Raw genomic sequence first — 24,859 nt, 5'->3', positions numbered from 1 at the left:
AATATAGCGCCGCTGCCCGATGATCCTTCACAAGCTTACGATTTTCAATGGTAACCGTGAAACGAATGGTGTTTTCTGTGCGGCCTTTCTTGGGACCGAACCAGCGCTTTTAAAATGCAATGGCTCGATCGGATTGGTTTTGCGAAGCCTTGCTCAGGTGCTAAGAGGGTAGCCATGTGTGCTGTGTGCTAGGTCATAGATGTGTAGAGAGAGCTGCACTCCTTTGATGCAAAAGAATAGCCAAAACCTCTGGTTCTGTTTTTTTTCGTTTACTTGCATTGCAGTGTTCTTACGCAAGTCGAACTTGTTGGCTTTGTTGATCTAGTAATAAATGCACAACATCACAAAACGCATCTTCATTTATTAACACAATATACAGTTCATTTTCTGTTTGTCGAGTCATCAAGCTCTCACTCAATGATTTCATATCCGCATCTAAAAACCGACATGTTTGGTGATACCATAAGCGCCATGAATTTGTTTTTACGAATTGGAATTATTAAAACCGGAATATACTCGGTGCGTTCGATGCCAATAGCATCAATATAACTCACTGTACGCAACCAACCAGCAAAACAATGCACTCAAATTGTGTTTCACGACCCCTGCAACAAACATTAAATTGAACATTTACTTCCTGAGTTCGTTTGCGGTGCGTACATTGACCCACTGAGTAATAATAAATTGATGACAGGAAATGCGCCATTGCATATGCCACAGAGAGTGTCTGTTGCTGAACCTGTAATGAGGTTCCCAGGACATATATATTTATGCTACCTAGACTCCCTCAACTTGTCATGCGTTGTGTTACGAAGATAAGATTGGCTACGCTGTAATTCTGCTTGCGGCCGCCGTGGGATCTCATTGGAGTTTCACTTAATGCCACTTTAGGCACTAAGAGCTGTGTCGTTGTGCACAGAGCTTTGGGAATTACAGAAGGCCCATTAAAACTCACTCTCTCCAAGGAGAGGCGCATCAAAGTAAAAACGAGAACAGGAAAAAATATTTTGCGCTGCGAAGCGAAAAGGCTTAAATCCTGAGCGACTGCTCCGGTGTGGCGGTGGTCCCGGGTTCGAACCCCGGACCAGGACGAATTTTTCTTTAACTACGAAGTTATTGTGAAAGCTGTATAGCTTTCCTTTGTGGCCGTATGGCTGCGCTCGGGTGGACGTCAATGAGTAATTACTCCCTTATTACAAATCTACTCCACCTTGGGGGATTCCCCTAAAAATATTTGGTCAACACTGTTCCCACTTCGAGTTATAGATCAATTCGCTCTCGCCCTACCATAAGCTTGCCGTCCCGGTTAGCTCAATTGGTAGAGCGACTGCTCCGGTTTGGCGGTGGTCCCGGGTTCGAACCCCGGACCAGGACGAATTTTTCTTTAACTACGAAGTTATTGTGAAAGCTGTTTAGCTTTCCTTTGTGGCCGTATGGCTGCGCTCGGGTGGACGTCAATGAGTAATTACTCCCTTATTACAAATCTACTCCACCTTGGGGGATTCCCCTAAAAATATTTGGTCAACACTGTTCCCACTTCGAGTTATAGATCAATTCGCTCTCGCCCTACCATAAGCTTGCCGTCCCGGTTAGCTCAATTGGTAGAGCGACTGCTCCGGTGTGGCGGTGGTCCCGGGTTCGAACCCCGGACCAGGACGAATTTTTCTTTAACTACGAAGTTATTGTGAAAGCTGTTTAGCTTTCCTTTGTGGCCGTATGGCTGCGCTCGGGTGGACGTCAATGAGTAATTACTCCCTTATTACCTGCTTCTCAGGATGGGACACAGAGCTGAACGTCTTTCCAAAAAAAGTCAGAGTTATAATAGTGCTTTTATATCACGCACATCGCTTTACTTTTTCTTGATGGTAAGGGGGCTGTGGAGAACCACCCTCCTGCATCTGATACTGTCTGCAATCTGTACTTACAAGCGGTGAGCTTCCATAGGCAACTGAAGCGGCCAGCACCAGTAGCAGCGGAGACATCGGACCAAGCGCCATCGCTGTAAATTGGAAAAAAAACGTAACTTAAGTGTCAGAGCCATGTTTAAATACGGGCTCAAACCGTCAAGTAACCGGCGTCAGAGTTGAACAAACTCGTTATACTGACGTGCTTCTATGACACACACGTGTGTTGCGGGGAAAATAAAAGGCCTTAACCCGTTCTGGACAGGCCTGAATCCCCTGCGGCGCCGGAAATGCATGTCATATAAATTTTTGCAGCTCATACGGGTATAGTGCCTAGGTATAACATTCGCAGCTACAGAGAAACGCGGAATCTTTACTCCATATGTCTGGTAATAAAGAGATGAATAAAAGTTTGGATTTCCGATATTCACAAGTATCAGTGCCAAAATATTAGCAGGGGAGTAAAGTATTCCTCGTATTTGGCGTCTGCCTACCATCTTACCCTGCGCGATCATCACATCAGTTCTGTATGCCTTGCGTCAAAATACACAACTGGAGATGCTAGGCAAAGCACACGAACGGAAGCGGATTGCAGTTCAACCCGAAACAGTTGCAAATATGCATCAGATCGCTAATAAGGTAAAAAATTACCGAGCCCGCATGTTCTGCTACTTTTTTCTGCTTTCTCTACACAAGTTTAAAAAGTGCGTGCGAATTTTACCCTGCAAAGAACGAAGAACATATGGCAGAAGACATGTGCCAGAGTGGTTAGTGCGCGTGAGTGCGTCTTGCACAGGACGGTTATTTTGCGCCATTCCTTTTTCGTGAAAATAATGCCAGGCACTTTGTGGAATGTCCCGTAAGGGTCGTTCGAGAAGTTTCGTCGCAGCGTCGGAAGGGCTGCATGATTCAAACAAGTAGATATATTTAAACGCGGATGATGGGCTTGACGGTTATCTTTCAATTGTGACTCCAATTTTAGAGATATTTCGAGGAATCATAATTACTTATGCGTTCCAGACTGGGGCGAAAAATGAAAGTTTTATCTTGAATTCCATGATAGGCATTCATATCCCAATGAGACGTTGAGAGTGCATGTTTAGAACGATCGTTTTGAAAACAGGTGCAATTTGTTCACTTTTCCGGCCTTCGTAGCCTCAGGAACGCGCCTTTTACAAAGATTGAGGAAGAAGTTGTTTTAGGGTCATTGTCTCTCAAAATCAAGCCCAATAACGTAAGTCGGGAAAAATTCTCTAATGGCGTTTGGCTACAATAAAACAAAAACAACTGAGCTCCAGGGCTCGCCTTCAGGACCCTTTCTCACAACAAAGAACTCTGAGAAAAGGTTGCCTATATAGCTTAGCATACTTTGTTGTGCTGATTTGCCCTATGTGTGGCGCAGATTTACTCTGCTCCGACACAGGGTGCGCGCCACTGTCTGAGCGACTATGTAATCGATATCACAGCATCATGGTGAAGAAGCACCAACTATGCAATGTGTTCTGCGATTGCAGTCACTGTTTTACGGGCAGCCTCCACGTCATTCGGGTGCTCTTTATATTCCAAGGCAAAGTAATCTGGCTCTGATTGCCTGTAATTTTTTTCTTCACAACTGCACAGAAAAGATACACAGTTATCTGTGGTGTAAATTCGTAGATCCTTACGGGACGGCTAGTTGAAGATCCATTAAAAAATTCAACATTTCTAGCCAGTTTATTATGCTTTGTAAAAGGAAAATGCGCAAAACAGACAACACAGAACGAACAAAGACGAACCAACATAGACAGACCTTGTTTCGTCAGTATTCTTCCTGTGTTGTCTGTTTTGCGCAACTTCTTTTTCAAAACAATGCACCAACTAGCCAATCAGAGTGTATTATTAGGCAATTATGGTTTGCTTTATGGAGGCATAACTTTCCAAAGTGGCTCAGGCTATAAGGGACGCCGTAGTGAAGGGCTCCAAAAATTTCGGTACTCTGGAGTTCATTTATATGCACTGAAAATGCACAGTAAACAGGCCTCTAGAATTTTGCCCCTACCGAAATGCCACCACCGCGGCCGGGAAAAAATCGGTATGTTCCGGTCAGCGGCCGAGCACGGCGACTAGTGTATTATGGCTCGAAGGTAAGAACGTTTAATTAGTTGGGAGAGCTGCACTGTGCTCACAGTATGTGGCGCTTTAGAGCGGGAGAAAATTTTACAGGTTTCTCTTGCAGGTTGGAACGACGTTCCTCACTTCAGCGCTCACAAATGATATTCTTCGGCGCCCAGATACATTGTAGCCAAGGCCTAGATTGGGGATCCTGCTATTAGCATCTCTAGTGTCACTTGAAGGTAGAAGCATGAAAGAATTCATTTGTATTTCCACATGTAATGCACTTGACCAACTGTACAGTCTCCTATTGTCGAAATTAATGAAAATGTACCACGTTAAAATCCCTGAACATTGGTTCTAGAAATGAGTTCCAACGTGCCGGTGCTATTATTCTTATTTCTTCTTTCTTGAAAGTAATGAGTATTGCAATATATGAGCCATAAATGAAGCAAAATGACTGCTGAATGTATTATTGCACGTGACTATGGGACACACTGAAATCCACCACGTACAATGTGTCAAAGATAAAAGGCATTATTTTAATCATTGTCGCGCAGGTGATGGTTAATTACTTGGGCAGTGTCTCTGCTACGAGCCTTACTAATTTCTAAATACTCATATCTATTGGATCTGAAATCAGGATTTACGCTTCTGTTTTCAATTGAATGTAAAAGATTTTGTTTCAGATAAAACTTAGAAGAACCTTCCTGAATGGGCGAAGCAAGCCATAAGCAAACTGCGACATATCTTTTTCATCATGTTCCATGTTGGAAGGAAGGTTTTTGGGCACAGCCGCAGGTACGTTGTGCGGCAATTTGAATAAAAATGTTCACTTTCAGTGCTCCTGCCTCTCAGATCATAACTGGACTTCACAGATGCATTTGTTATTAGTTACAGCACCTTGCATAGCAATATCCCATATGCATATTTGGTATCGTAATCCCATTCGGTCACCGCATCCTACCTTAACGACAGCGCTGGGGAGCAGCTTTTATTGCAATTAAGATAATATAAGCGCTCTTGCCTAAGCATTGCGCATCCGGCACATGTATAAGCCTCAAATAGGTCTAAATTATGGGTACAAGCCGTGACCGAACATCTCGGCAGGTATCAGGATTTAACCACTCACGGAACAGAGGCAGCAAACGCATGTCTGCTGCTCCTGTTTAAGTTTCAAAGATTACTTCTCCAGTGTAAATAAAGTTTTCCCTTCCTTCTCCAGGGTTTCAACAGCGTCTCCAGCGTTGATTTTGGCATATCTCGGCGCGTTTTCTTAATTTGCTGATTTATTCGGAAAATCAATCAAGATTATAGTTCCCGGCTGTTTTTTGCCCTTCCCAGAACTCGGCGAAAACCATCTTAGAGGTCTTTACGACTTCCTAGATTCATACACAGTATGCGTAGCTATAGACTTGAAGCTGCGGGACCGCACCTGCTACAGGCCACGGTTAATGGGAGATATTTGAAGAGGCCTTCGCCCTGCAGTGTACGTAGTTAGTTTGACGACGTCATCGGAACAGTTCAAATAAAGCAATTCTGGTAAAACTTCTGTGCGTTTCATACGGTTGTGTTTCCTAAGTATACAGCTGTACATATCTGACGGGAAGGCAGAAATAACCAAAATAACTAGTGAAGAAAACTTTAAATAAATTCCCAAACTGTAGAACACAAATAAAATAACAAAAATCATTCAATGTGCAGGGGAATGACAAAAAAAAACAAAATAACGCATAAAAGAAAATATTTGTCCCGAGTCTGTGAGGTGGTAGCTCAAATAGAAGTACGTACACCCTGCCATATCTTTAGCTGGCGTGCGTGACGGCCGCTTTTTCAGCGCTCATGTGCTTTGCTACGAGGCTAACTTGTACAAGGCTTAGTATTGCGCACGGGCTTAGTGAGCCTATGCTTAGCTTTGATGTTTTCGCAAGTTTCTTCCGTCACAAGCTACAGGAGCACGGAAAACGCGCCCGCCGCGCACGCCAGCTAAAGATTTGACCGGCTGTACACACTCCATAAGGAAAGAATATACTATCAGGCCTAATATTCAGCCAACAATAAAACTCTGAACTTCAAGTTTTCAGTGCACGGTTCCAGTTATGTTTGTAAGTGACGCGATAAAGTTGCAGCAATCTTTTATAGCCTGAAGAAAAAATACAAATACTTAGCAGTGTTTCTATTCTCGAATGCTATTTTTTTGGCTGTGGTTAAATTGAGACGGACAGTATAGTGGCATTTGAACCGGAAGAGAACGTAAATACTTGTTTCATATTATGGTTTACAAAAGATACACACGCAAGACTTGAACAGCCAACGATGTAATAGTTTTTTTATAAGCCACTTAGTGGGTACAATAGCCGTCGTAATACGTTACTTATTACGTTACGCAGAAAAATATTCGTTTAAAGGAAACGTAATGCCGCAGTTACTCTCTCACACAATATATAGGTAGACACCCAAACCCCAAGGGAAGCAGTAAAGGAGAGAGAAAGGGAAGAAAGGAAGGAAAAGGAGACGTAGTGGAAGTCTCTGGAATAACTACAACCACCTTGGGATCTTAAACGCGCGCTGACATCGCACAGCACACCAGAGTCTTTTAAAGCGAAAGCTTTATTACGCAATATTCCGCAAGTTTCTCCGGCTCCATCGCTTTGACCTTGTGCGACCTTCAGCCGCTCCGCAGTTGTGCCCAAACCGATAAAAAGCGCCCTCCCTGCCAGGTGACAGTTAATGTTTGATTGCAACAGGTTGCTCACCCAATAAACGCTGCGTCGTTTTACGGCCTAAGCCTTAAAGAAGTTCACGAGTAGCGTGGACGGATGTTGTAGACAGAAGTTGACTAAAGTTGTAGACGTAAGGTTGTGGACGGAAGTTATCCGCAATAACTGGTAATAACATGTATGGTAAATGAAATAAAATGTAAAATTTTAATAAGGAACATATGATAAGGACGATATATGTAATATGAAAACTTGAAAGAGAATAAAAATGGGAAAAATACTAAGAAAAAAAATAAAATTCAAACATAACAGATACGAAGAAAACAAAAGGGAAAATAGGAGAAGAACGAGAGGAAAGGGAAAGGCTTTCTCAGTTCTGCTCTTAAGCGACATGTGCGGGCCTGCAATTTTTTCTGCAGTGCCACATGTCTGCCACAACGTCAGAACTAACGCATGCAGCCACCATCTCTCTCACAATCGCCACGTACCTCAGAGCGCGATGAGGCGCCCACACAGGGAGCCAGTTATGCCTTCATTTCCTCAAAATCTTCGGATCTAAAGCGTCAATGCCAACGCGAATGAACACAATGAATACTGACAGCCTATTGCTTCAGTTGCGCGTTTCCATCATAATCTTCTTAGTGTCAACACATGCAGCGCGCATCTGTCACTACCGCCACGTAGCTTAAAAGCACGACTGAGGTGTCCGCTGTACCAGGGGGCCAGGAATGCACCTTAGCTCTCAAAACCTACCGCTCTTCAACGGTTTCGTAGCTAAAGCTCTAATATGGTGTCCACTGTCACAGAGGGCCAGTTATGCGCCTTTCTTTTAAAGCTGCCGCTCTTCTTTGGTTTCGTAGCTTAAAGCCCGACCAGGGTGTCCACTGTTCCAGGGTGCCAGTTACGCACCATTCCTTTGCTTGCAAAGATCAAGGTCATTTCAAGGTGAAACTCGTACCCACCGCGAAACTAGCTTTACCAAGAATAGTAAAGGTTTCGCTTCAAAAAACCGGCTTGGGAAACGCTTAAGCAACGGTTTAAGAGTGGAACACGATGGCCTCCCCTCGTGGTCAAGAACCCGTAGATGTAAATAGTAGATCACCATCTAGGGAAGCCACAGACAGAACAGAGCCCCTCAATAGTCGACGTTCTGGCTCCGTCAGACAGGTGTGTCTTGAGATGTTGTTATTATGACTGAAAGTAGAATGAAAAAAAAATGCATGGTCCCGCGAACTGGCTCGAGCAGAGCCGCAATCGCTGCCACGTGCAGACAGAGGAGAGTTGAAAGTGATGTGGGCAGAAAGATTGAAAGAGACGCGTGTCGCAACACGGGGTGCGGCCGTGTATCTGTATTTTTCAGCCAGCGTCCGTTCCGGCGGACGTGGTTGTTGCGACGCGCGTGTTTACTCTGTCTTTCACTCTGTCCTCTTATCTTTCCACTCTCTTCTATCTGCACGTGGCAGCGGTGGTGGCTCGGCTTGAGCCAGTTGGCAGGCCCGTGCACTTTGCTTTTCATCCTTCTCTCAGTCGCAACCAACCAACCAACACCGCGTCCTCCGAAGAAACGACGCCGGTTGTAAAACAGTTGTTACATTGCCGTTATGCATGCCATTTTAAGTCAGTCGTAGCGTACTGCAGGTCTAGAGGCTCTCAATCTTATTCTGAAAACCATCCCTTCAATATCATAAGCGGAGAGTGCCACCACGAACGCCAAGGCTGATAAGTGGTTTCGGTTATGGAGTTTTGCTGCCCAAAGCGACTCAGCCTATAAGGAACTCATTATTGGGGGGTTCTGGATAATTTGCGCCACCTGGGGTTTTTTGATGCGTGCTGGATCGACTTCCTAATGCGAAATTTGTGCGCAGTTCCTTAGCTGTTTCAGCTTTTCAATAAATTGAGGCAAATAAATCGAGCAAGACACTTATGTACAATTACAGACAACTTGCTCTTTTTCAAACATTTTTCTTCTTCAAGAAACATTCCACTAACAGTTCTTGACTGTCATGAAGGAAGCTTTCCGGTCGGAGAAATAGATGGATATATGCTTGACTTGCTGCAAGAATGCCTGTTTCTCAATGACGAGGTCTATGCAAGTATTTCGCGAGGGTGTCACAGCTGTGGGAGGGGTTACGAGCAAAAGGAATGTAAAGTTCCCCCGCATAAGTGGTGAGAAATTCGAGCAAAAGGAATGTAAAGTTCCCCCGCATAAGTGGTAAGAAATTCCTGTTTGTCTTTATATGTACAAATTAAAGACCCCACTCACCCTGCCACCTGCCAAGGTGGCAGTTAACGGATAATCGTGATAGTTCGCTCATCGTTGTCAGCGCTAAAGCATGCAGCCCACACCTCTCTCATCACCCCACGTACCTGTAAGCGCGATTCAGGCGTCCGCTGACCCAGGGAGCCAGTTATGTGCCGTTACTTTTCTCAAAACGATCGGACTGTGAAACATTGTCAGCGCCAACGCCAGCGAACGAAATGAACGCCGACGGCCTTTCTAGCACAACGTTGTCAATGCCTACAGCCCACATCTCGCTCTCATCCCCCCACGTACCTATAAGCGCGATTAAGGCGCCCAGTGAGCCAGAGAGCCAGTTATGCGCACTTCCATTCCTTAAAATGATCTCAGGGTTAAACGTTGTCAACGCCAACGGCCAACCCTTTTCGCTGGCATCTACATTTCGGTCCAATAGCTGAGTACCGGTAAGATACAGTTCCCATTTACTTTTCTCTTGAGGCATATTGGCAAACTGCCATTCATGATCTCAGAGAACGGGCCAAAAGCGCTCCACTCGATTTTTATTCCTTCAGTTATTTCACTGTTGTGATGTACATCGGCGGTAGCTTCCTGCCCTCAGTGAACTGACCCAGGTATACAGAGCCTCACGCCAGCTCCACCCTCCGCCCCACCCCTCCCTAGATAACAGACACGCAACACTCTGGCGCAGATTACAGACACGCACTCTACCCTCGCCCCTTACCCTAGCCCACTATCATCCATCCTTCACTACTCCGGCATGCGCCCTATGCCCAGAACCCTTCGCTTCTTCCCTCCACATCCTTTCCGTCTGTCCGGCGGACCCTCCCCCGCGGGACCTAGAGAACCTCAAAACCTGGGAGGACTGGGAGACCCTGCGGCGCTCGGAGGACCCGGCCGTGCAGACCATCGCCACCGGCCGGGCTGCCAGTGTTATGGACCTCAGGAACATAAACACTTGAGTGCAGTGGGGTCGTGCGGGGACCTGGGGCGTGCCCCGAATTCCTGTTATAATAAAATTTTCTCTCTCTCTCTCTCTCCTGCCCTAAGTAGGCGCATTCCGTTTCTCCTTCCAGCACCTCACCACGAATTGTAAACTGTTGCTCCCTTCGAAGGCTGCTGATCATTACCTTGGTTTTCTGAATTTTAATTTTTAAATTCTTGTCGGACTTGTTATGTTTTGTATTTAATCGCCAAAGCGACTTGGCATGGTACTGTTGTAAGGAAATCGCAGATTACCGAGGTATTATCGATTAACTCTTATCCTCGACTGTTGCAAATCCAGGCCTATGAATACCGCCTCTAAACATTCGGTGGAGAGCATTGGCGATTTTATGCCTTTCTTCCTCACACCCTTTCTCATTGGAATTTTATTGCTGACTATATGCAGGGCTATGACAGCTTTGCACATTCTGTAGATATCTGCCTTTATTTTACATAAGGCTCTTCAACACCCTGATTCCGCAATGACTTGTTCAAATGCTTTATCTCAATCTAAAAGGCTATATATAGGGGTTGTTTATACTCTGCGCATTTCTCTATCACCTGAATGATAGTGTGAAAATGTTCTATCGTCGAGTACCCTTGACAGTGTCATGCCTGATCATTTGTTTGTAGTCCAGGTTGTCCTACGCTATATAAGCGATCACCAGAGTAAACTTCCTATAAGCGACAGTAATCCTATCGGTCTAATTTTTCAAAGCCTTCTTCGCCTTTTTTATCGATTAAAATAATTTTACCGTTTTTTCAAGCTCTTTGAACGCTCAAAGGCATAAGGCATTTCTTACACAGGGTAGCTGCTTTTCCTAGTGAAAACTTCGCGTTGTCCCTCTTGCATGCTGAAGGTCTGCGTTTCGATCCCCAGTGCCGCCCGGTACCCATCGGCGATTCATTGAGTACATGCTTCCCCTTGCCTGATGCTCGGCTTAACGTGGGTGAAATGCTTGAGAAAGGGGTCTTCGATCCCACCTTGAGGAAACGAAAATACCTTGCGCCATTGCGCTCTTTGGCCGCAGATGCACTTACGCGATAAAAATTTACTACCATCCCTATCATCACCAGCATCATCTTAGCAGATCTGCTTCTACCTGATCGTCACCAGTTGCTTTCCTGCTTTTCATTGCTACTAAAGCTTTCCTTACTTCCCATCTCTTTACTGGTGGGATGTGTGAGTGCTGTGCGCTACTGCCTTTCTCATTAACATCCTGATTACATTTTCTACTGAACAGGTCTCTGTAGAACTCTTTGGCTGCTTTAACTATCTTTTCCCATTGCTAATGACAGTACCCTCTTTGTCACTGCAGAAATACATCTCGGTTTTACTAACACCTAGTTTCCTTGTCACTGCTCTTAGGCTACCGCCATTACTTAGAACAAACTCCATTGTCTCCACATTAAAGTTCCTTCTGCGTGCTACTTTGCGCTTATTGATTGATTTCATAGCTCTGTAAATTCTACTCTGTCCGTGGGGTTAGATGTCTGCGAGCTTTGGCGTTTCTTAACCAGACCTTTCGTCACCTGAGATTACTTGCCGGTATCCTGTAGAAGCGAGAAAAATCATCCTTGACGAGATGTAGCATCAAATGCATGGCAGACCATGAAAATTTCAAAAGCAATACATCCCAGTATGCGACTTCTCTCAGATGTTATAAGTAAGTCTACAAGTGTTTTCAAGTGTGCACCTGATACGTAGGTCAATCGATAGGAGAGCTTTCAATGGCCTCTAATGTAGCCTGTATTTTCAAAGATGATAATGTGCCACTTCACTGCTGTTTCGATTGCGATGTCAGTATGATTACAATAGATAATTCAATTCAAAGGCTGCAGCAAACCTGTGTACTCACTCTGAAACTCACTTTTTTACGCAAATCCGCAGAAGTGAGCAAGGGATTCTAGAGCACAGAAGCTGTAGGCACGGAGAAAAATAGTCAAATCATACCACAGGTGGTGTGTTTCGGGTACTGCGCTCGTGTGCCATTCGCCAGTGGTTGGGAGAAAACAGTCCCTGCCAGCTCGTTGCCTTTTTGAAATTTTGCATATTTTCCTCAAGCGACCGCACTGGAACGCTCTAGAGAATCCTGCTCTACTCTGAACATGCTGTTGTGCAAGAACACTTGCAACGAAAGTTCCTGGAAGCGGCTATCTGCGGAATAAAGGCGCCATGCGTATTGATGCAACAGCATTTTACGTCACTCCACTAACAGCGCTAACAACAAGCCAGCATGTGACAGGGAGTGGCACAAACCGCCGCGGACCAGTCTGATGATGTCACCCTCCTGACGGGCGCCCCTCTGTAGCGGCAGACCGCCTATGATTCAGCGGGAAACGGGGCCCAATGGAAGGGCACAGCATGTATAAAAGAGAGCCCGGAGGTCCCAATGAGGGGGTCTTCGAAGTTCTCGAAGGTTCCGATTTTGAGAAACCATAATGCTGTTGGCCCATTTGCCGATCCTTTGTGCTGTTATTTTGTATATACTCTATAAAAAAACCCAATTCAATTACCTTCCGATTACCTTCTTTCTTCAGCTAGCCTGCCCCTGCGTGGAAGACGCGCAGACTGTTAAAAAGCTCAGCCCCACTAAATTCACGACCAGATCATCCCAAGAACGGTGACACCAGTCAGTGGCCAGGCAGCAACTACGGACTGGCGTCACTGTACGGTCTTCCACTGTATAAGAGATCAGAAGAAGATTGCGCTGTTTCACAGTGCGCTTTAGAAGAAAATTTACTTCCGGCATTCGCTTAAAACATTTAGAATGAATCGAATTTCGTTTTACATTGAGGCCGCTCTCCTCTATCACTTTGTTTCCGATGCAAGAAGCGAACTCATTTATCTCGATTAATTGCATCCAGGCAGAGCCGCTTCTACGTTGTTTCAGAATGTTATAGTAACTTTGCATGGTTTATCTCGGAAGTTCGCTCTCAGCCTTAAGAGAGAGAAAGCAATTTTAATGAGGGATAGGACGAGATGTCGGCCGGCGGTAATATGGCCTTGGCCTGCTACTACACAAAGGAGAAAGGGAAGAGGAGGAAAAGGAAAGTGCGACGGACGACCTCCGAGCACGATTGTTGCTACGACGCCGAGTCGTACGTAAGCAAGAGGAGGACGCCCTTGACGTCATCCTTTGCAAAATTGTTAAACGTACCCTTGACCTCCCCATCACTACTTCAAACAGCCGGCATATGGCTCTTGGGGTGGTGAATACTTTCCGGGAGCTCCGGGAGGCGCACCTTACAAACCAGTACACGCGCTTGTCGCTAACGGAGTCGGGTCGCCGCCTTCTTGCTCGACTCCATATCCAACACACCCCTCCAATGGAAGACAGCTTTCGCATCCCGGAACTGTGGAGACGTGCCCTCCACGTGCGGCCTCTTCCAGCAAACATGTCACATGAAGACCATAATGGTCGGCGCCTGGCACGAGCGGAAGCGCTAGCCCGATATTATGGCAACAAAACAGGTGTATACTACGTGGACGCCTCCGGCCCTCACCACGGGGGATGGTACACGGCCGCGGTAGTTCACAACAGCAACACAGTTAACGGCCCAACTTTCAGAGCCCGCAGTGCAACAAAAGCAGAAGAGGTCGCGATTGCTCTCGCGGCCTCACATTCCAATTCAAAATACATAATCACCGACTCGCGAGGGGCCTGTCGGAACGACGAACAAGGCAGCACTCCCTTCCTAGCCTATCGAATATACCAAAATTGCATACGGGATACCGACCCCGCACACCGTTACCTTATATGGGCCCCTGCTCATCAGGGGTTGGCAGGAAACGAGGCAGCAGACGCAGCCGCCCGCGCGGTCTCTCACCGGGCTGTTTTCTCCTCCCCACCTGATCAGGAACCCGATTTCAATTCGATCTATACGTTCAAAGATATCACAACATATCAAAATTGTCATCGCCTTTACATGTAAAGGCCTGAAGAAGGCGGATGAGCGGCTCCTTCTCCGCCTCTTCACCAATACATTGCTGTGCCCGGCAGCGCTAAAACATTTTGACCCCTCCTTTAGCGGCAGCTGCCCACACTGTTATGCAGTGTCTTCTGACACCTATCACATGGTGCGGGCCTGCCCCTCCAACCCCGCTATTCCCCCCATCCCCAACCCAACCCGGGAGGACTGGGAGGCGACCCTGCTCGGCTGCCAGGACTTACAGGCCCAACAAGCCTTAGTCGGGCGCGCCCGGGCGGCGGCCACCGCCACTGGGGCCCCGTACTAGGGACCTCCACCTAATGTTTGTAAGGATCGGTCCCTTACGGGCTGATCCAAACATACCTCCTGTTCATTCGTAATAAATGTTTTCACCACCACCACCCAGTCGTTCATTTCTTTCTAGGCGCAAATCATCCCAAATGAAGAATTTTGTTTGGAAATCATTCTCGCTGTTTTCCTGCTGAACGCCTGGAAGACGGGGTCGATGACGCGAGGCAACACCTCCGAATCTCTCGAGAGCTGAACGATGGCCACTAGAATAAGAGTCGGTGCGGAATGCAGTTCGATGTTGATGGCCTGGTATCGAAAGAGAAGGAACCACATAACGATGCATCAACATGTTTCGCCGCATCCTTTGCCAGCAGACGGAAATGGCTATAAAGGGTCAAATTGAGGTCCAACCTTCCATGTTTGGTCTATGATTGCACCTCTCGGCAATATGCGGCTGTTCTCGCGTTCTAGTTGTGAGACAGCCATCATCATCGTCAGCCGCACTGACGATGATGATGGCTGTCCAGTTTTGGCCCCCTTATCCCTCTAAACTCCTTTATCTCCTCCGCCATGTAACTTTCTGCCGCCCCCCTGCGACGTTAACGTTTTCTTCGAGCATATTACTTTGTGGGACAGTACTATGCGCCACATGACACAGGCAGCAGGAATCCGTGCGTGAACCAGAATTCACTGCCTCGGTAGCCGATTTCATATACTCTTTATTGATGGAACAGCGCAAAACATCGGGACAAGAGACAAGCGCTGTCTCTTGTCTCTTGTCTCTTGTCCCGATGTTTTGCGCTGTTCCATCAAGAATGAATAACCAACATGCCCAAGCTGCTGTCCTGGTTCATATCCTCGCTTGGATAAGCTGCGCTATCGGAGGTGAAGACAACTGTATTTTATAAATGTAGTGCAGAAACGGACCTACTAAAGGGCGGTTTCGGCCACTGTTTAGTCTACGATTCTAATTCCCGGCCAAGTTGCCTCCAACCCTTACTTACAGTCTGAGTGCTCGACACACAAGGCGTTCCAACCTCGCAGGGCGCCGTTGTCTGAATCCCTGCTCCCCTTGGAAGACCACCCGGTCGTCGTCTGGTAGATGACGAGGCTACCGAACCTTTTCGGCAGTTAGCACTTGTGGAGGCCTTGCTCCGCTCGTCTTCTGTGGTTTGCTTCCCCACGATGCGTTTCCCTTGATCGTTAAATTAACGATGAAGGGAGGGCGCCAGCATCGCAGCGACACGAGCTCCATGGCCAGCGTGATTGTTGCGCGTGGACGAAAGGACATTCTCTGCGGCTGGGGATTTCGGCGCGTGCTAATGTTCAGTTGCGGCGCTCCACTCTCCGCTAGCGGTGTGAGGCCTCATAGTGGGAACGATGTTCAGGTGCGGCGCTCCGCTAGCGGTGCGAGGCCTCACGGTGGGAACACTAACCCACCAGCTCGTCCCATCTGGCCTCCGAGTTTCCATGCTCTAGCGTGGGCGAACGTTCGCTCGTAACCGTGGTGCTAAATCGGATGTCCTCGATTCTTTGGCGCAGTATGTTGCTAGCCAGCGGTGTTGTTGTTGCAGCAACTGTTTGTGTCAGCAAATTTTCGTTCCGTTGTTACCTCAGAGCGAGGACTGCAGTGGCTGGCATGTGCTTGGTAGCTCTCAGGATCATGAGATGTGGTCCGGTGGTTTTCAGCTGTGTCAGCCGCGATTAAGCGAGCAAAACGTGTATAGCCCCCCCCCCCGCCCCCCTCCCTTCCTGTTGAAACTGCACACAATCGTGGACGCGACACAGCAGGACCGGCTGCCGTGCACATTAGTGCACATTAGTGAGCAGCGCAACCGCTGCTGGATGCCCCTCAAGACCAAAGGGGACCTCAAAGGGTACCTCAAAGATACACTGACGAGTTTAAATTTTTAAGTCGGAAGCCTTTAATGCTTCATCGTTATAAGCATGAGTTATCGAGAGAAATGTCACCCTTTTCGTTTGGTTTGGTTTATGGGGTTTAACGTCCCAAAACGACTAAGCCTATGAGAGACGCCGTAGTGGAGGGCTCCGGAAATTTCGACCACCTGGGGTTCTTTAACGTGCACTGACATCGCACAGTACACGGGCCTCTAGAATTTCTCCTCCAAAGAAATTCTAGCCGCCGCGGCCGGGATCGAACCCGCGTCATGGTCATGACGTCATAGTGCGCGTATTTCAGACGAGGCCAATTGTACTTTGGCTAGTAACCATGCAACCAATTAAAGGGATGGTATAGTTGTGTTCCAAGTGAAATAAATAAATATACCGAGTAGGAGATTGGTCGATTGGGCAATCGAACCAGGGTTTCCGGAGTGCGAGACGAGCACGATTAACCACTCCGCCATGCCGGCTCGATGGTTTGGAATGAATAAAGGCTCATGTAATGAATACGGTGTCTTCGTTCACTCCCATCTTCCTCCCTTCCCTTACGGCGAGGTTCAGGTGTCCACCGAGATATGTGAGACAGATACATTTCTTTTCTTCAAAAAACAATTTACCGACGAGCAAGGCGTATAGCCGAACGGCCGATGACGTTCTGTGGACTCCCGCAGCTCTTCACAACGGCATTTCCGCAGCTCTTCCGCAGCTCTTCACTACGGCGTCCCTGGCAGCCCGAGTCGCTTTGGGACTTTAAACCGCCATAAACCATAAATGAAACTAATGCCATTTTCTTTACAAAGAAAGCTGACTCCGCCGTAATTCTTCATGAGTTAAAATGTGGCCTTGTCAAATAAGAAATTCGAAGAATGTTTTTTGGTTCATGTGATGAAAAATGGTTTGCTATACTCTTATCGAAATGGTAGATTTGTGTAAAGAAAACATTCCTTCGTTCCGTAAAGCGCGGTGAACGCCGCTCCTCATCAAGCCGGTTGGCAGGTATAATTCGTCCGCTCCCAAAGGACACCACCACGGTTTGATCTCTTCATCCCCCTTTCACATGAGCACGCCTGTTATAACTGAATTTAACACAACGCGTTCACATCCGTCACATGTCAGCGGTCATAATGTAAGGCATACTTGAGCAATTACTTTGCGCAATGAATAAATATTTTCATTAATGGTGCAAAATTAATGAACAACAATGCCATTCATTGCTAGCAAAAAAAAAATTGCACTATATTACAGTTAGTTCATAAAAGCAGTGAAAGTACACTTCTTGGAGTTGATGCACAAAAATAGCGTAAACAGACTAAAAAAACACCAATCTCTATCTAGAACCGTTGCGCACAATCATTTGTTTTCCCGCCAAATTCCATAGGAGCAAACTGTTCCCTCATCTCTCTTTTGCAATTCCTACAAAAAGGGCCATTACACAGATATGGGAAGAAAAAAAAAAGACTACGGCAACAGTGGTATCGACGAACATTAGTCTCCTTCATTGCGCTGAAAACAAACAAGCTGTAAACTCATCTTTCTGCTCAGTGCTAATTCCACCATTTGAAGGCTCCGAAACAAGCTATTTTTCCTATGCTCCCAGGAAGGGAAACTGAGAGTCTGCGCTGGGCCATGTTCGCGCCACGTTTACGTTTGCACCCTCCTTCGCCCTCCCCTCGCCGTGTGACGACACGTTTAACCACCCACCGTTCTGTCCTTAGCTAACGTAACATTGGTAACGCTGCTGCGCACTAACAAGTTCTTTAAAAGCTTATTTGTCAACGGAAAGGTTGCTGTGAACAATGATTTTTTTCTCATGTATTCTGTGGTTCCACTGTGAGAATCAACATAAGCGTAGATCATCGCTCGGCAGGCTTGCATTTTATCACTATTAGAGCTTATGATGTCGCCAGAAGAGTTATGTGCTGCTTTTTATGCAGTCGCAAATCCTCGATGCGAGTGGTGCATAAACTCTAAAAAGACGATTTAGCTAGGAAACGGAAGAATGGGCCACTATCTTCAATATTTCCTCAGCAGTGACTTACATCATTAATCTCGCAGTTAAAATTGATGTACAAGAATCGTGAACTTGGAACAGACGCGTGCATTCACGTCCACCATTCGAGCACCCGGCGGCAGCGGCCAGATTACAGCGTACATCGGAGATTTCAAACTGATAGTCCTACTCAATTATAGATGAATTTAGCAGAACGCGGAGGTACTAGCGAAGACGCGTCTCATTTGAAGCTCAAGAAAATATTTTATTTTTAAAGACACGCATGTTTGCTGTAGCCTGTTGTATAAGCACGATTCAGGCTATGCACAGCAGGTGTCTTAGCTAAGCTTTCAGAGACAGGCAAAATCTAAGCTAACTTGAAACTAAAGGATTGACGCACTTCTTAATTATAAAATCACCACTAAATTGCGCGCATATCATCAGATATATCTTTTCCTCTTTTAGCATCGCACCACTAGAAATTATGAATGAAAAGTGTTTGGCTTAATTTTTTTAAAGTATTGCTTAACTGTCCCGCCAACCAATGTCGTGAAAATTTATGACATTGTGGGCTTGCAGCTGGGCAAAACCGCCAGAATGACAAACTAATTTCGCACAAAAAATTTGCGGTTTTTTACGAGTCCAATCCTCTTCCCAGGGCCTGTTACTACACATCTAACAAAGAATCATAAAACCAGTCGGTGGAACCAACATTGAAATACCCATTTTTTTCGCGTACAACAGACGAGTGGAAGAAGTTGGTGCAAAAACGCCAGAACAGTGCTGATGCATTTAATACGTTCGGTTGCTAGCGGTATGCATTCTAAGAGCTGATATGCAGTATGATTCTATGTTTGCAGACAGGTGGGTGGCGGTGATTAGGAAGCTTACAGGAATAAGATGCCGCAACAGTCACAGAACAGGGCTACAAGGAGGGACAAGGGAATGTGTGAACTTTAAGAGCAGTGTTGGTTTGGTTAACTCGTACATTGTGTTGCCATGTGTACTGTTCTGGTTCACGTTATTCCTATTGTGCCTGCCGGCACGTGCTAAGGGACTGCACAGAAGAACGAGCGAGCTGCTGGTGCCGCCGCCTGCAACAAACGCAAAGTAACACTGGATGTGAACAGTTCAGAAACACGCAGCGTTGGGTCTGTTTTTACTGACTGGCTGTAGCTTTCGCCGCATTTCAGCCAGATGTCGCGCGTACTAGTCATGGGATCGGAGAAACAAGGAAGGGAACACGTGCACGCACCTACCTTATCCTAACAGGACTAAAAAATACGGCGGTGCTTCAGCGAATAACACAGCAGTTGGCGAAAAAGACCGAGCACCGCGTACCTCCGCTCTATTTACATAGTGTATGGCTCTGGTTAGGTTTTACATGGCGGTACCAGCTGGACGAGTGTTCTTCTGCGCGTTCCCTCCGCACGTGTCGCCATGCTCGGCAGAGTACACATAGAACAATACAGATGGCAATATCGCTTTCTGGTTTTATCACGTTGCCTTTTGTGAGCTGGATCGATATAAGACCCTCCCGCCGAGGTTTTTTGTAAAACCACGCAGAATGTCAGAAATAAACTGAATAAACAAATACGGAATTCTTACACTATGTATAGCACCCTGCGTATTCAAATGGGTATTTATCTCCACAGCAAATGGAATTACGAAAATTTGGGACTATCCGAGGAAAAGCTGCTAGAGCAAGAAAAAGGTCAAAAGAAATTCAGTGTGGAACTGTTTGATGTGCACAAGAATATTAGACTACACGAAAATATTTAGAGTAAGCACACGTCACGCTCATTGCATGACAGGCTTTGCGCTCAAAGACTACAATTTCTTTCCAACAATGACACACCAGCGTATCATGCTTGCAGGGTGAGTATTCCGAGGAATACTCCACGTTCCTACTGCTTCAAAAGTTCTTCCCTCTTAAATTCATTCCTTTACATATCTCTTAACAAGGACTAACTAGGAAGTGCGGTTAAGTGCACAACCTTTAATGCAGTTGCCGGATTTGTTTAGAAGATAACGTCCAAAATATTCGCCGGGTAAGCTACGCCAGCAAGCAACAACCAATACGCCTTGCCAACAGGCTCCTCATTGAATTCTGCCTGAAGATATACGAGATATACAAGGTATTACTTCCAAAACTAGGAAGAACTCACACTTCTTATAACCTGAACATAAGTGTTCGAGTTCAGATGCGGGGGGTGTTTCTAACAATCCCTGCAATGTTTCTGCAAGCATGCACCTGTGTTCAGCGCCCACATTTCGAGTTTTTGTTCACATTCCTTTACCGGTTATGTTCTAGCCGTTTGGAAATTGCTGCTAAATTGATTCGAGGAAATTAGCTTATTTCTCGTGAACTCCCCAAGTAATGCGCATACAGTACGTTACATGTGGCACCGTCTGCTTTGCATAATGTGGTACGTGCTGTCTCTATGCCCCTGATTGTTCCTCTCAGTGAGCCTTCCAAATGCGCCGATTAATCGCTGGTAGAACTCGGCATCCTGACGGCTTCGCGCCTATATCAGGTAAGTGGTACGCCGAGTTTCCACGAGTAGCGGATTCATTGTCTCCTCCTTTTCTTCGCTGTGACTCCCCCTCGGAGGGCGTCCAAAGTGCTGGCCTGGCACCGGCTGTGGCTGCTGGGGGAGTGTCATAAGGGAAACTGTAGTTCGTTCAATGCAGCATGCTTTAGAATAAGCAAACTGGTTTCTACAATGTCTGTGAAGACCTTCGAGGCGAATGTATAGAAATATTACCGCACAGAATCAGATGCATTTTGCGACGTAACGAACGTACGCACCGCTGTTTCAAAATTTTTTAGGAGCGCATTCGCCAAGCCAACAGGTGGCATCACTGTGGCAAGCTGCCAATGAATTGGTGGTAAGCTGCCAATGACTTGGCTTGACTAGAGGGGGTTAACGTCCGAAAGTGCCTTAGGCTATGAGAGATGCTGTAGTGAAGGGCTCCTGAAATATCAACCATAGGAGGTGCTTTAACCTGCCCTGACATCGCAAATTACACGAGCCTTTAGAATCTCACCTGCATCACAAGCTGCCAATGCCTGATATGCAGGAGAGCCTCCTGGCAACGTTTTAAATTTTTGTGGCTACATGACTTTCTCTGCAAACCATACTAATTTCAAGCAGCTTCTAATCCGTCTAGTGTAGAACCTATATATTAGCAGGCTGACTCGCTGGCTGTGGCACTTCTACTCAGCTCCTGGGCGAGTTGTCGCCCTAGCAGCACACTTTCGACGCTACTACTGTCGTCTCTATAAAAGCAGTACATGGAGGTTCAGCAAAACGTCCGGCGCATCACAACAAAATGAGCGGCGACATGACCTGACTCCCAATGAGGACGAACTGATCCCTAGAATAAATACCAAATAAAGCTTCAAAATATACTGGACATTGCATTGGCAACCTACAAATTCTCCATTACAACAAAGGTCAACAAGGTGTCCAAATCTCAAACAATACAGCTAAATGGGGAAATGGTTTTTCTACCTCCAGACAGTGGTGACGACAGTGCTGCTGATGCTGTATCTGGGGGTGGTGGTGATGGTGCTGCAAAACTCGGCACGTTTATAGAGGAGTCTTCCGAAGTTCATACTGTAGGTTTGGTTTGGTTTGGTTTGGTTTATGGGGTTTAACGTCCCAAAGCGACTAAGGCTATGAGAGACGCCGTAGTGGAGGGCTCCGGAAATTTCGACCCCGTGGGGTTCTTTAACGTGCACTGACATCGCACAGTACACGGGCCTCTAGAATTTCTCCTCAAAAGAAATCCAACATCCGCGGCCGGGATCGAAACCGCGTCTTTCGGTTCAGCAGCCGAGCACCATAACCACTGAGCCACCACGGTGGTGCATTGTTCACTGCACGTGCCGCTGTGAAGCAGAAGAGAACCTTTCGTCGCCAGCCCACAGGAAACAACGAATTTGTCTATAAAATCACTGCGACTGCTGAACAATATTTTAAAAGCATATGTAGCCTGACAGGAGTGGGCTACATATCAGCCCATCCCATCATATAAGGGGAGGGGGGGAGGCGGGCTCACTTTCTTGGCGCTGACAGAACCCAGCACGCTGATAACTGACAAGACGATCACCACCACATATCAGCTGTCCTCCCCCGGTGCCTCTGCGATCGAATGAGGAGAGGCACGTTAATGCGGCATTGCATAGACCAGTTTGGACAGACTTACCCTCGTTGGGCCAGCAGACGCAACTAATCTGCCCCAGGAGTGCCGCCAACGGTCGGCTGTCTTGACTGCCGGAAATTAGCAGTGGAGCCCTTCTGCAAATTGTTGCGAATGCGCGCGCTTGCGAGTCGCCGTCACTGACTGACAACTCCGTCAAGGCCCTTGCCAAGAACGGATACAGGAGCAGCATCTGCAGCACTGAGCAGCATTCCGGCAGCATTTGCTCTCTTCGGCGCAATCCCGAGCTAGATTTTTCGCCAATTCTGAGAGAGATATGAAACGCTTCCTAAAGAAATAACGGCGAATTGTTTCTGTAAACAGGCAACAGTGGAAAATAGGCAGCTTGAAGTTGGCTAACCACAAGGAGCATATGCATGCTGTGTAGTCTAAGAACTTATAGTCAGCTTTGTTGTTTTAGCCCACGCATTTCTTCATCTGTCCGGCATTGACCAAACGCTAGAAATGCAGTTGGTAGTGTTCGCCTAACCGTTCTGGTCTTCCGTGTTCGTACCCGCGGTTGTGCTCCTTACTGCCGCAGCTGCATATGAACAAAATACGATTATGCGGGCATATAGCTTTATTTTTCCCCGCAAATCGCACTTCATAATCTACTTTAGTAGGTCATCTTACCTTTTGCTTTTTCCACCGTCAGGGTCGTTTCAAATAGTTCCTGCTTCTTTATTATAAGGGCAACGGCAACGTGTAATAGAGCTTTGTCATTAGCATTTCGCCTTAGAAAAAACAGTCAGGGCTGATTTTTGTTGGGATAGAGTGATGTCAAAACCGAAAACAGGAGCGCTGAAGAAAGGTCGCAGATAAGAAATGTTCCGATATTTCTTCTTCCAAGCGATATCCCCGTTCACTCTATATTTTTTTGTGAAAAATTTCCAAGAACTTTAGCAGCTTGTGGTGCTGTGCAACAAATCGGAAGACGTCAATTAAAAGCGTTCGCACGCCTCCCTCTGTTATGAGCGCTGCTTTCATTTTAAGCGGCACTCGCAAATTTTTTCCTGCAGAAGACCTGTTATTTTCTACATCGTAGTCGATACGATTTCAGCAGCGCGAACACGGTTAGGAAAAGACAGAAGGCGGACAGGACAGAGCTGTTAGCCTTCTGTTTTTTCCTAACCGTGTTCGCGCTGCTGAAATCGTATGGATTCCCACCAACTAGCCCGCCAGATTGTGTTATCGTAGTCGGTGCTCTTCATGACAGCCGTATAGTTGCGTTTGTCCGTGGAGAAGTTTACGATAGCCGTATTTCTACGCATGATCTTCATGCATCACCCTCCGAGTAAGAAGGGGGTAGCTGACAGGACAGCGCGGAAGCTGAGCTAGGATAAAGGCTGGGCGCGTTCGAGCTTCACCTTGACGATTGTTTTCAACTCAGCGTATAGCTTTTAAACAGCACAAATTCTCTTTCTTGCATCTGGTGCTCGTAATGTTCTGAGTTTAAAAATATATAAATTCTATAATATATTTGTTGATAACACTCTACTCCAATAATAGCATTTTTTACCAGTTTATTGACCCAAGCAAATTATTAACAATAACTGCCCTCGGTTTGCTAGCCAGAAAACTTTTCTACTCACAAAACTTCAGGCTAATCACCCTAAAATGACAATATTTCCAGCAATTTCATATTGCAATTTCTTGCCATCGACTTCAAAATCAGAATCGTATTGGAAACCGGTGGTCGTTATAAAAAAGCGCTGAAGGATTGGTTGCATATTTTAGATTGCATGTTCAAATATATTTTTTCTTGTTTGTGCTTGTGTTTGCTCTATTTGTAGTTTGTGTTATTATGTTACCTCATAATTGCGTTGTTGGCATTTGTAATTACGCGCTGAATTCTGCTTGGTATTAGTTTATATTCCTTGCACATAATGTTAACCGAGGGTCCTTGTGCAGTCTGTTACTCTGGGACTTTCTTCTGCATGAAGTCAGGAATGTAAATATTTTCAGTAGCAAATAAAGTTTGATTTGATTTCGTTCCATTAATAAACGCGCATTGATCGACCATGTTTTGTTGAGCTTTGATTCAGTAATAAACAAGCATTGATTGTCCATCAAATTCACTGTAGTAGAACACCCTTACCGGCTAGTTGATTCTTTTGGATCAAATGTAGGACAGCGACAATAAGACAGGACAGGAGCTATAAAGCGAAAACAATACCACGGGCACGAGTGCAGATTTTCAAATGTTTATCGACATGTGAACGCACATGCTATGTAAGCGCAGGATCGAAACACGCTAGCACTATGTTGCATTAGCACAGGTACGTTATAAGATAGCATAAAGTAATCGCGTTTTTTTTTTTTTTGGGGGGGGGGGGGGCGGGGTTACCTAAATACACACACAAAAAAACCGTGTCATTGGGGGAGACCAGGTAAATCGAGTACAAGATCAGACATTCTGTCTGTAGGAGCTTGATGCCAAAGCAAATAAAGAAAAAAACAAGAACTGATAGCAAGAATCATCATCTATAAGAGTGAGGGAAATAACAAAATTCGAGCTCACTGTGTAGATGGCCGACAAGAAGACACAACAAACGAAAATAAAGGCAGTGGGATTAAA

General features: G+C 46.1%; 1 protein-coding gene across 1 annotated transcript in view; it reads right to left on the bottom strand.

Moving 5' to 3' along the window:
• The window catches only part of LOC149346482 (beta-1,4-mannosyl-glycoprotein 4-beta-N-acetylglucosaminyltransferase-like), an 81,202-nt gene that overhangs the window by 36,492 nt on the left and 19,851 nt on the right, over nt 1–24,859 (bottom strand). Inside the window, exon 2 of the mRNA XM_089585401.1 lies at nt 1,926–1,999. Within this exon, the coding sequence (XP_089441527.1) occupies nt 1,926–1,999 (74 nt within the window). The remainder of the gene's footprint in view (nt 1–1,925; nt 2,000–24,859) is intronic.

Source organism: Amblyomma mixtum, chromosome 4 (genome assembly GCF_055824585.1).
Source record: "Amblyomma mixtum isolate Tamu chromosome 4, ASM5582458v1, whole genome shotgun sequence".
Lineage (NCBI taxonomy): Eukaryota > Metazoa > Arthropoda > Arachnida > Ixodida > Ixodidae > Amblyomma > Amblyomma mixtum.
Note: the sequence above shows the minus strand (reverse complement) of the source record. Positions and strands in the feature narration are given on the sequence as shown.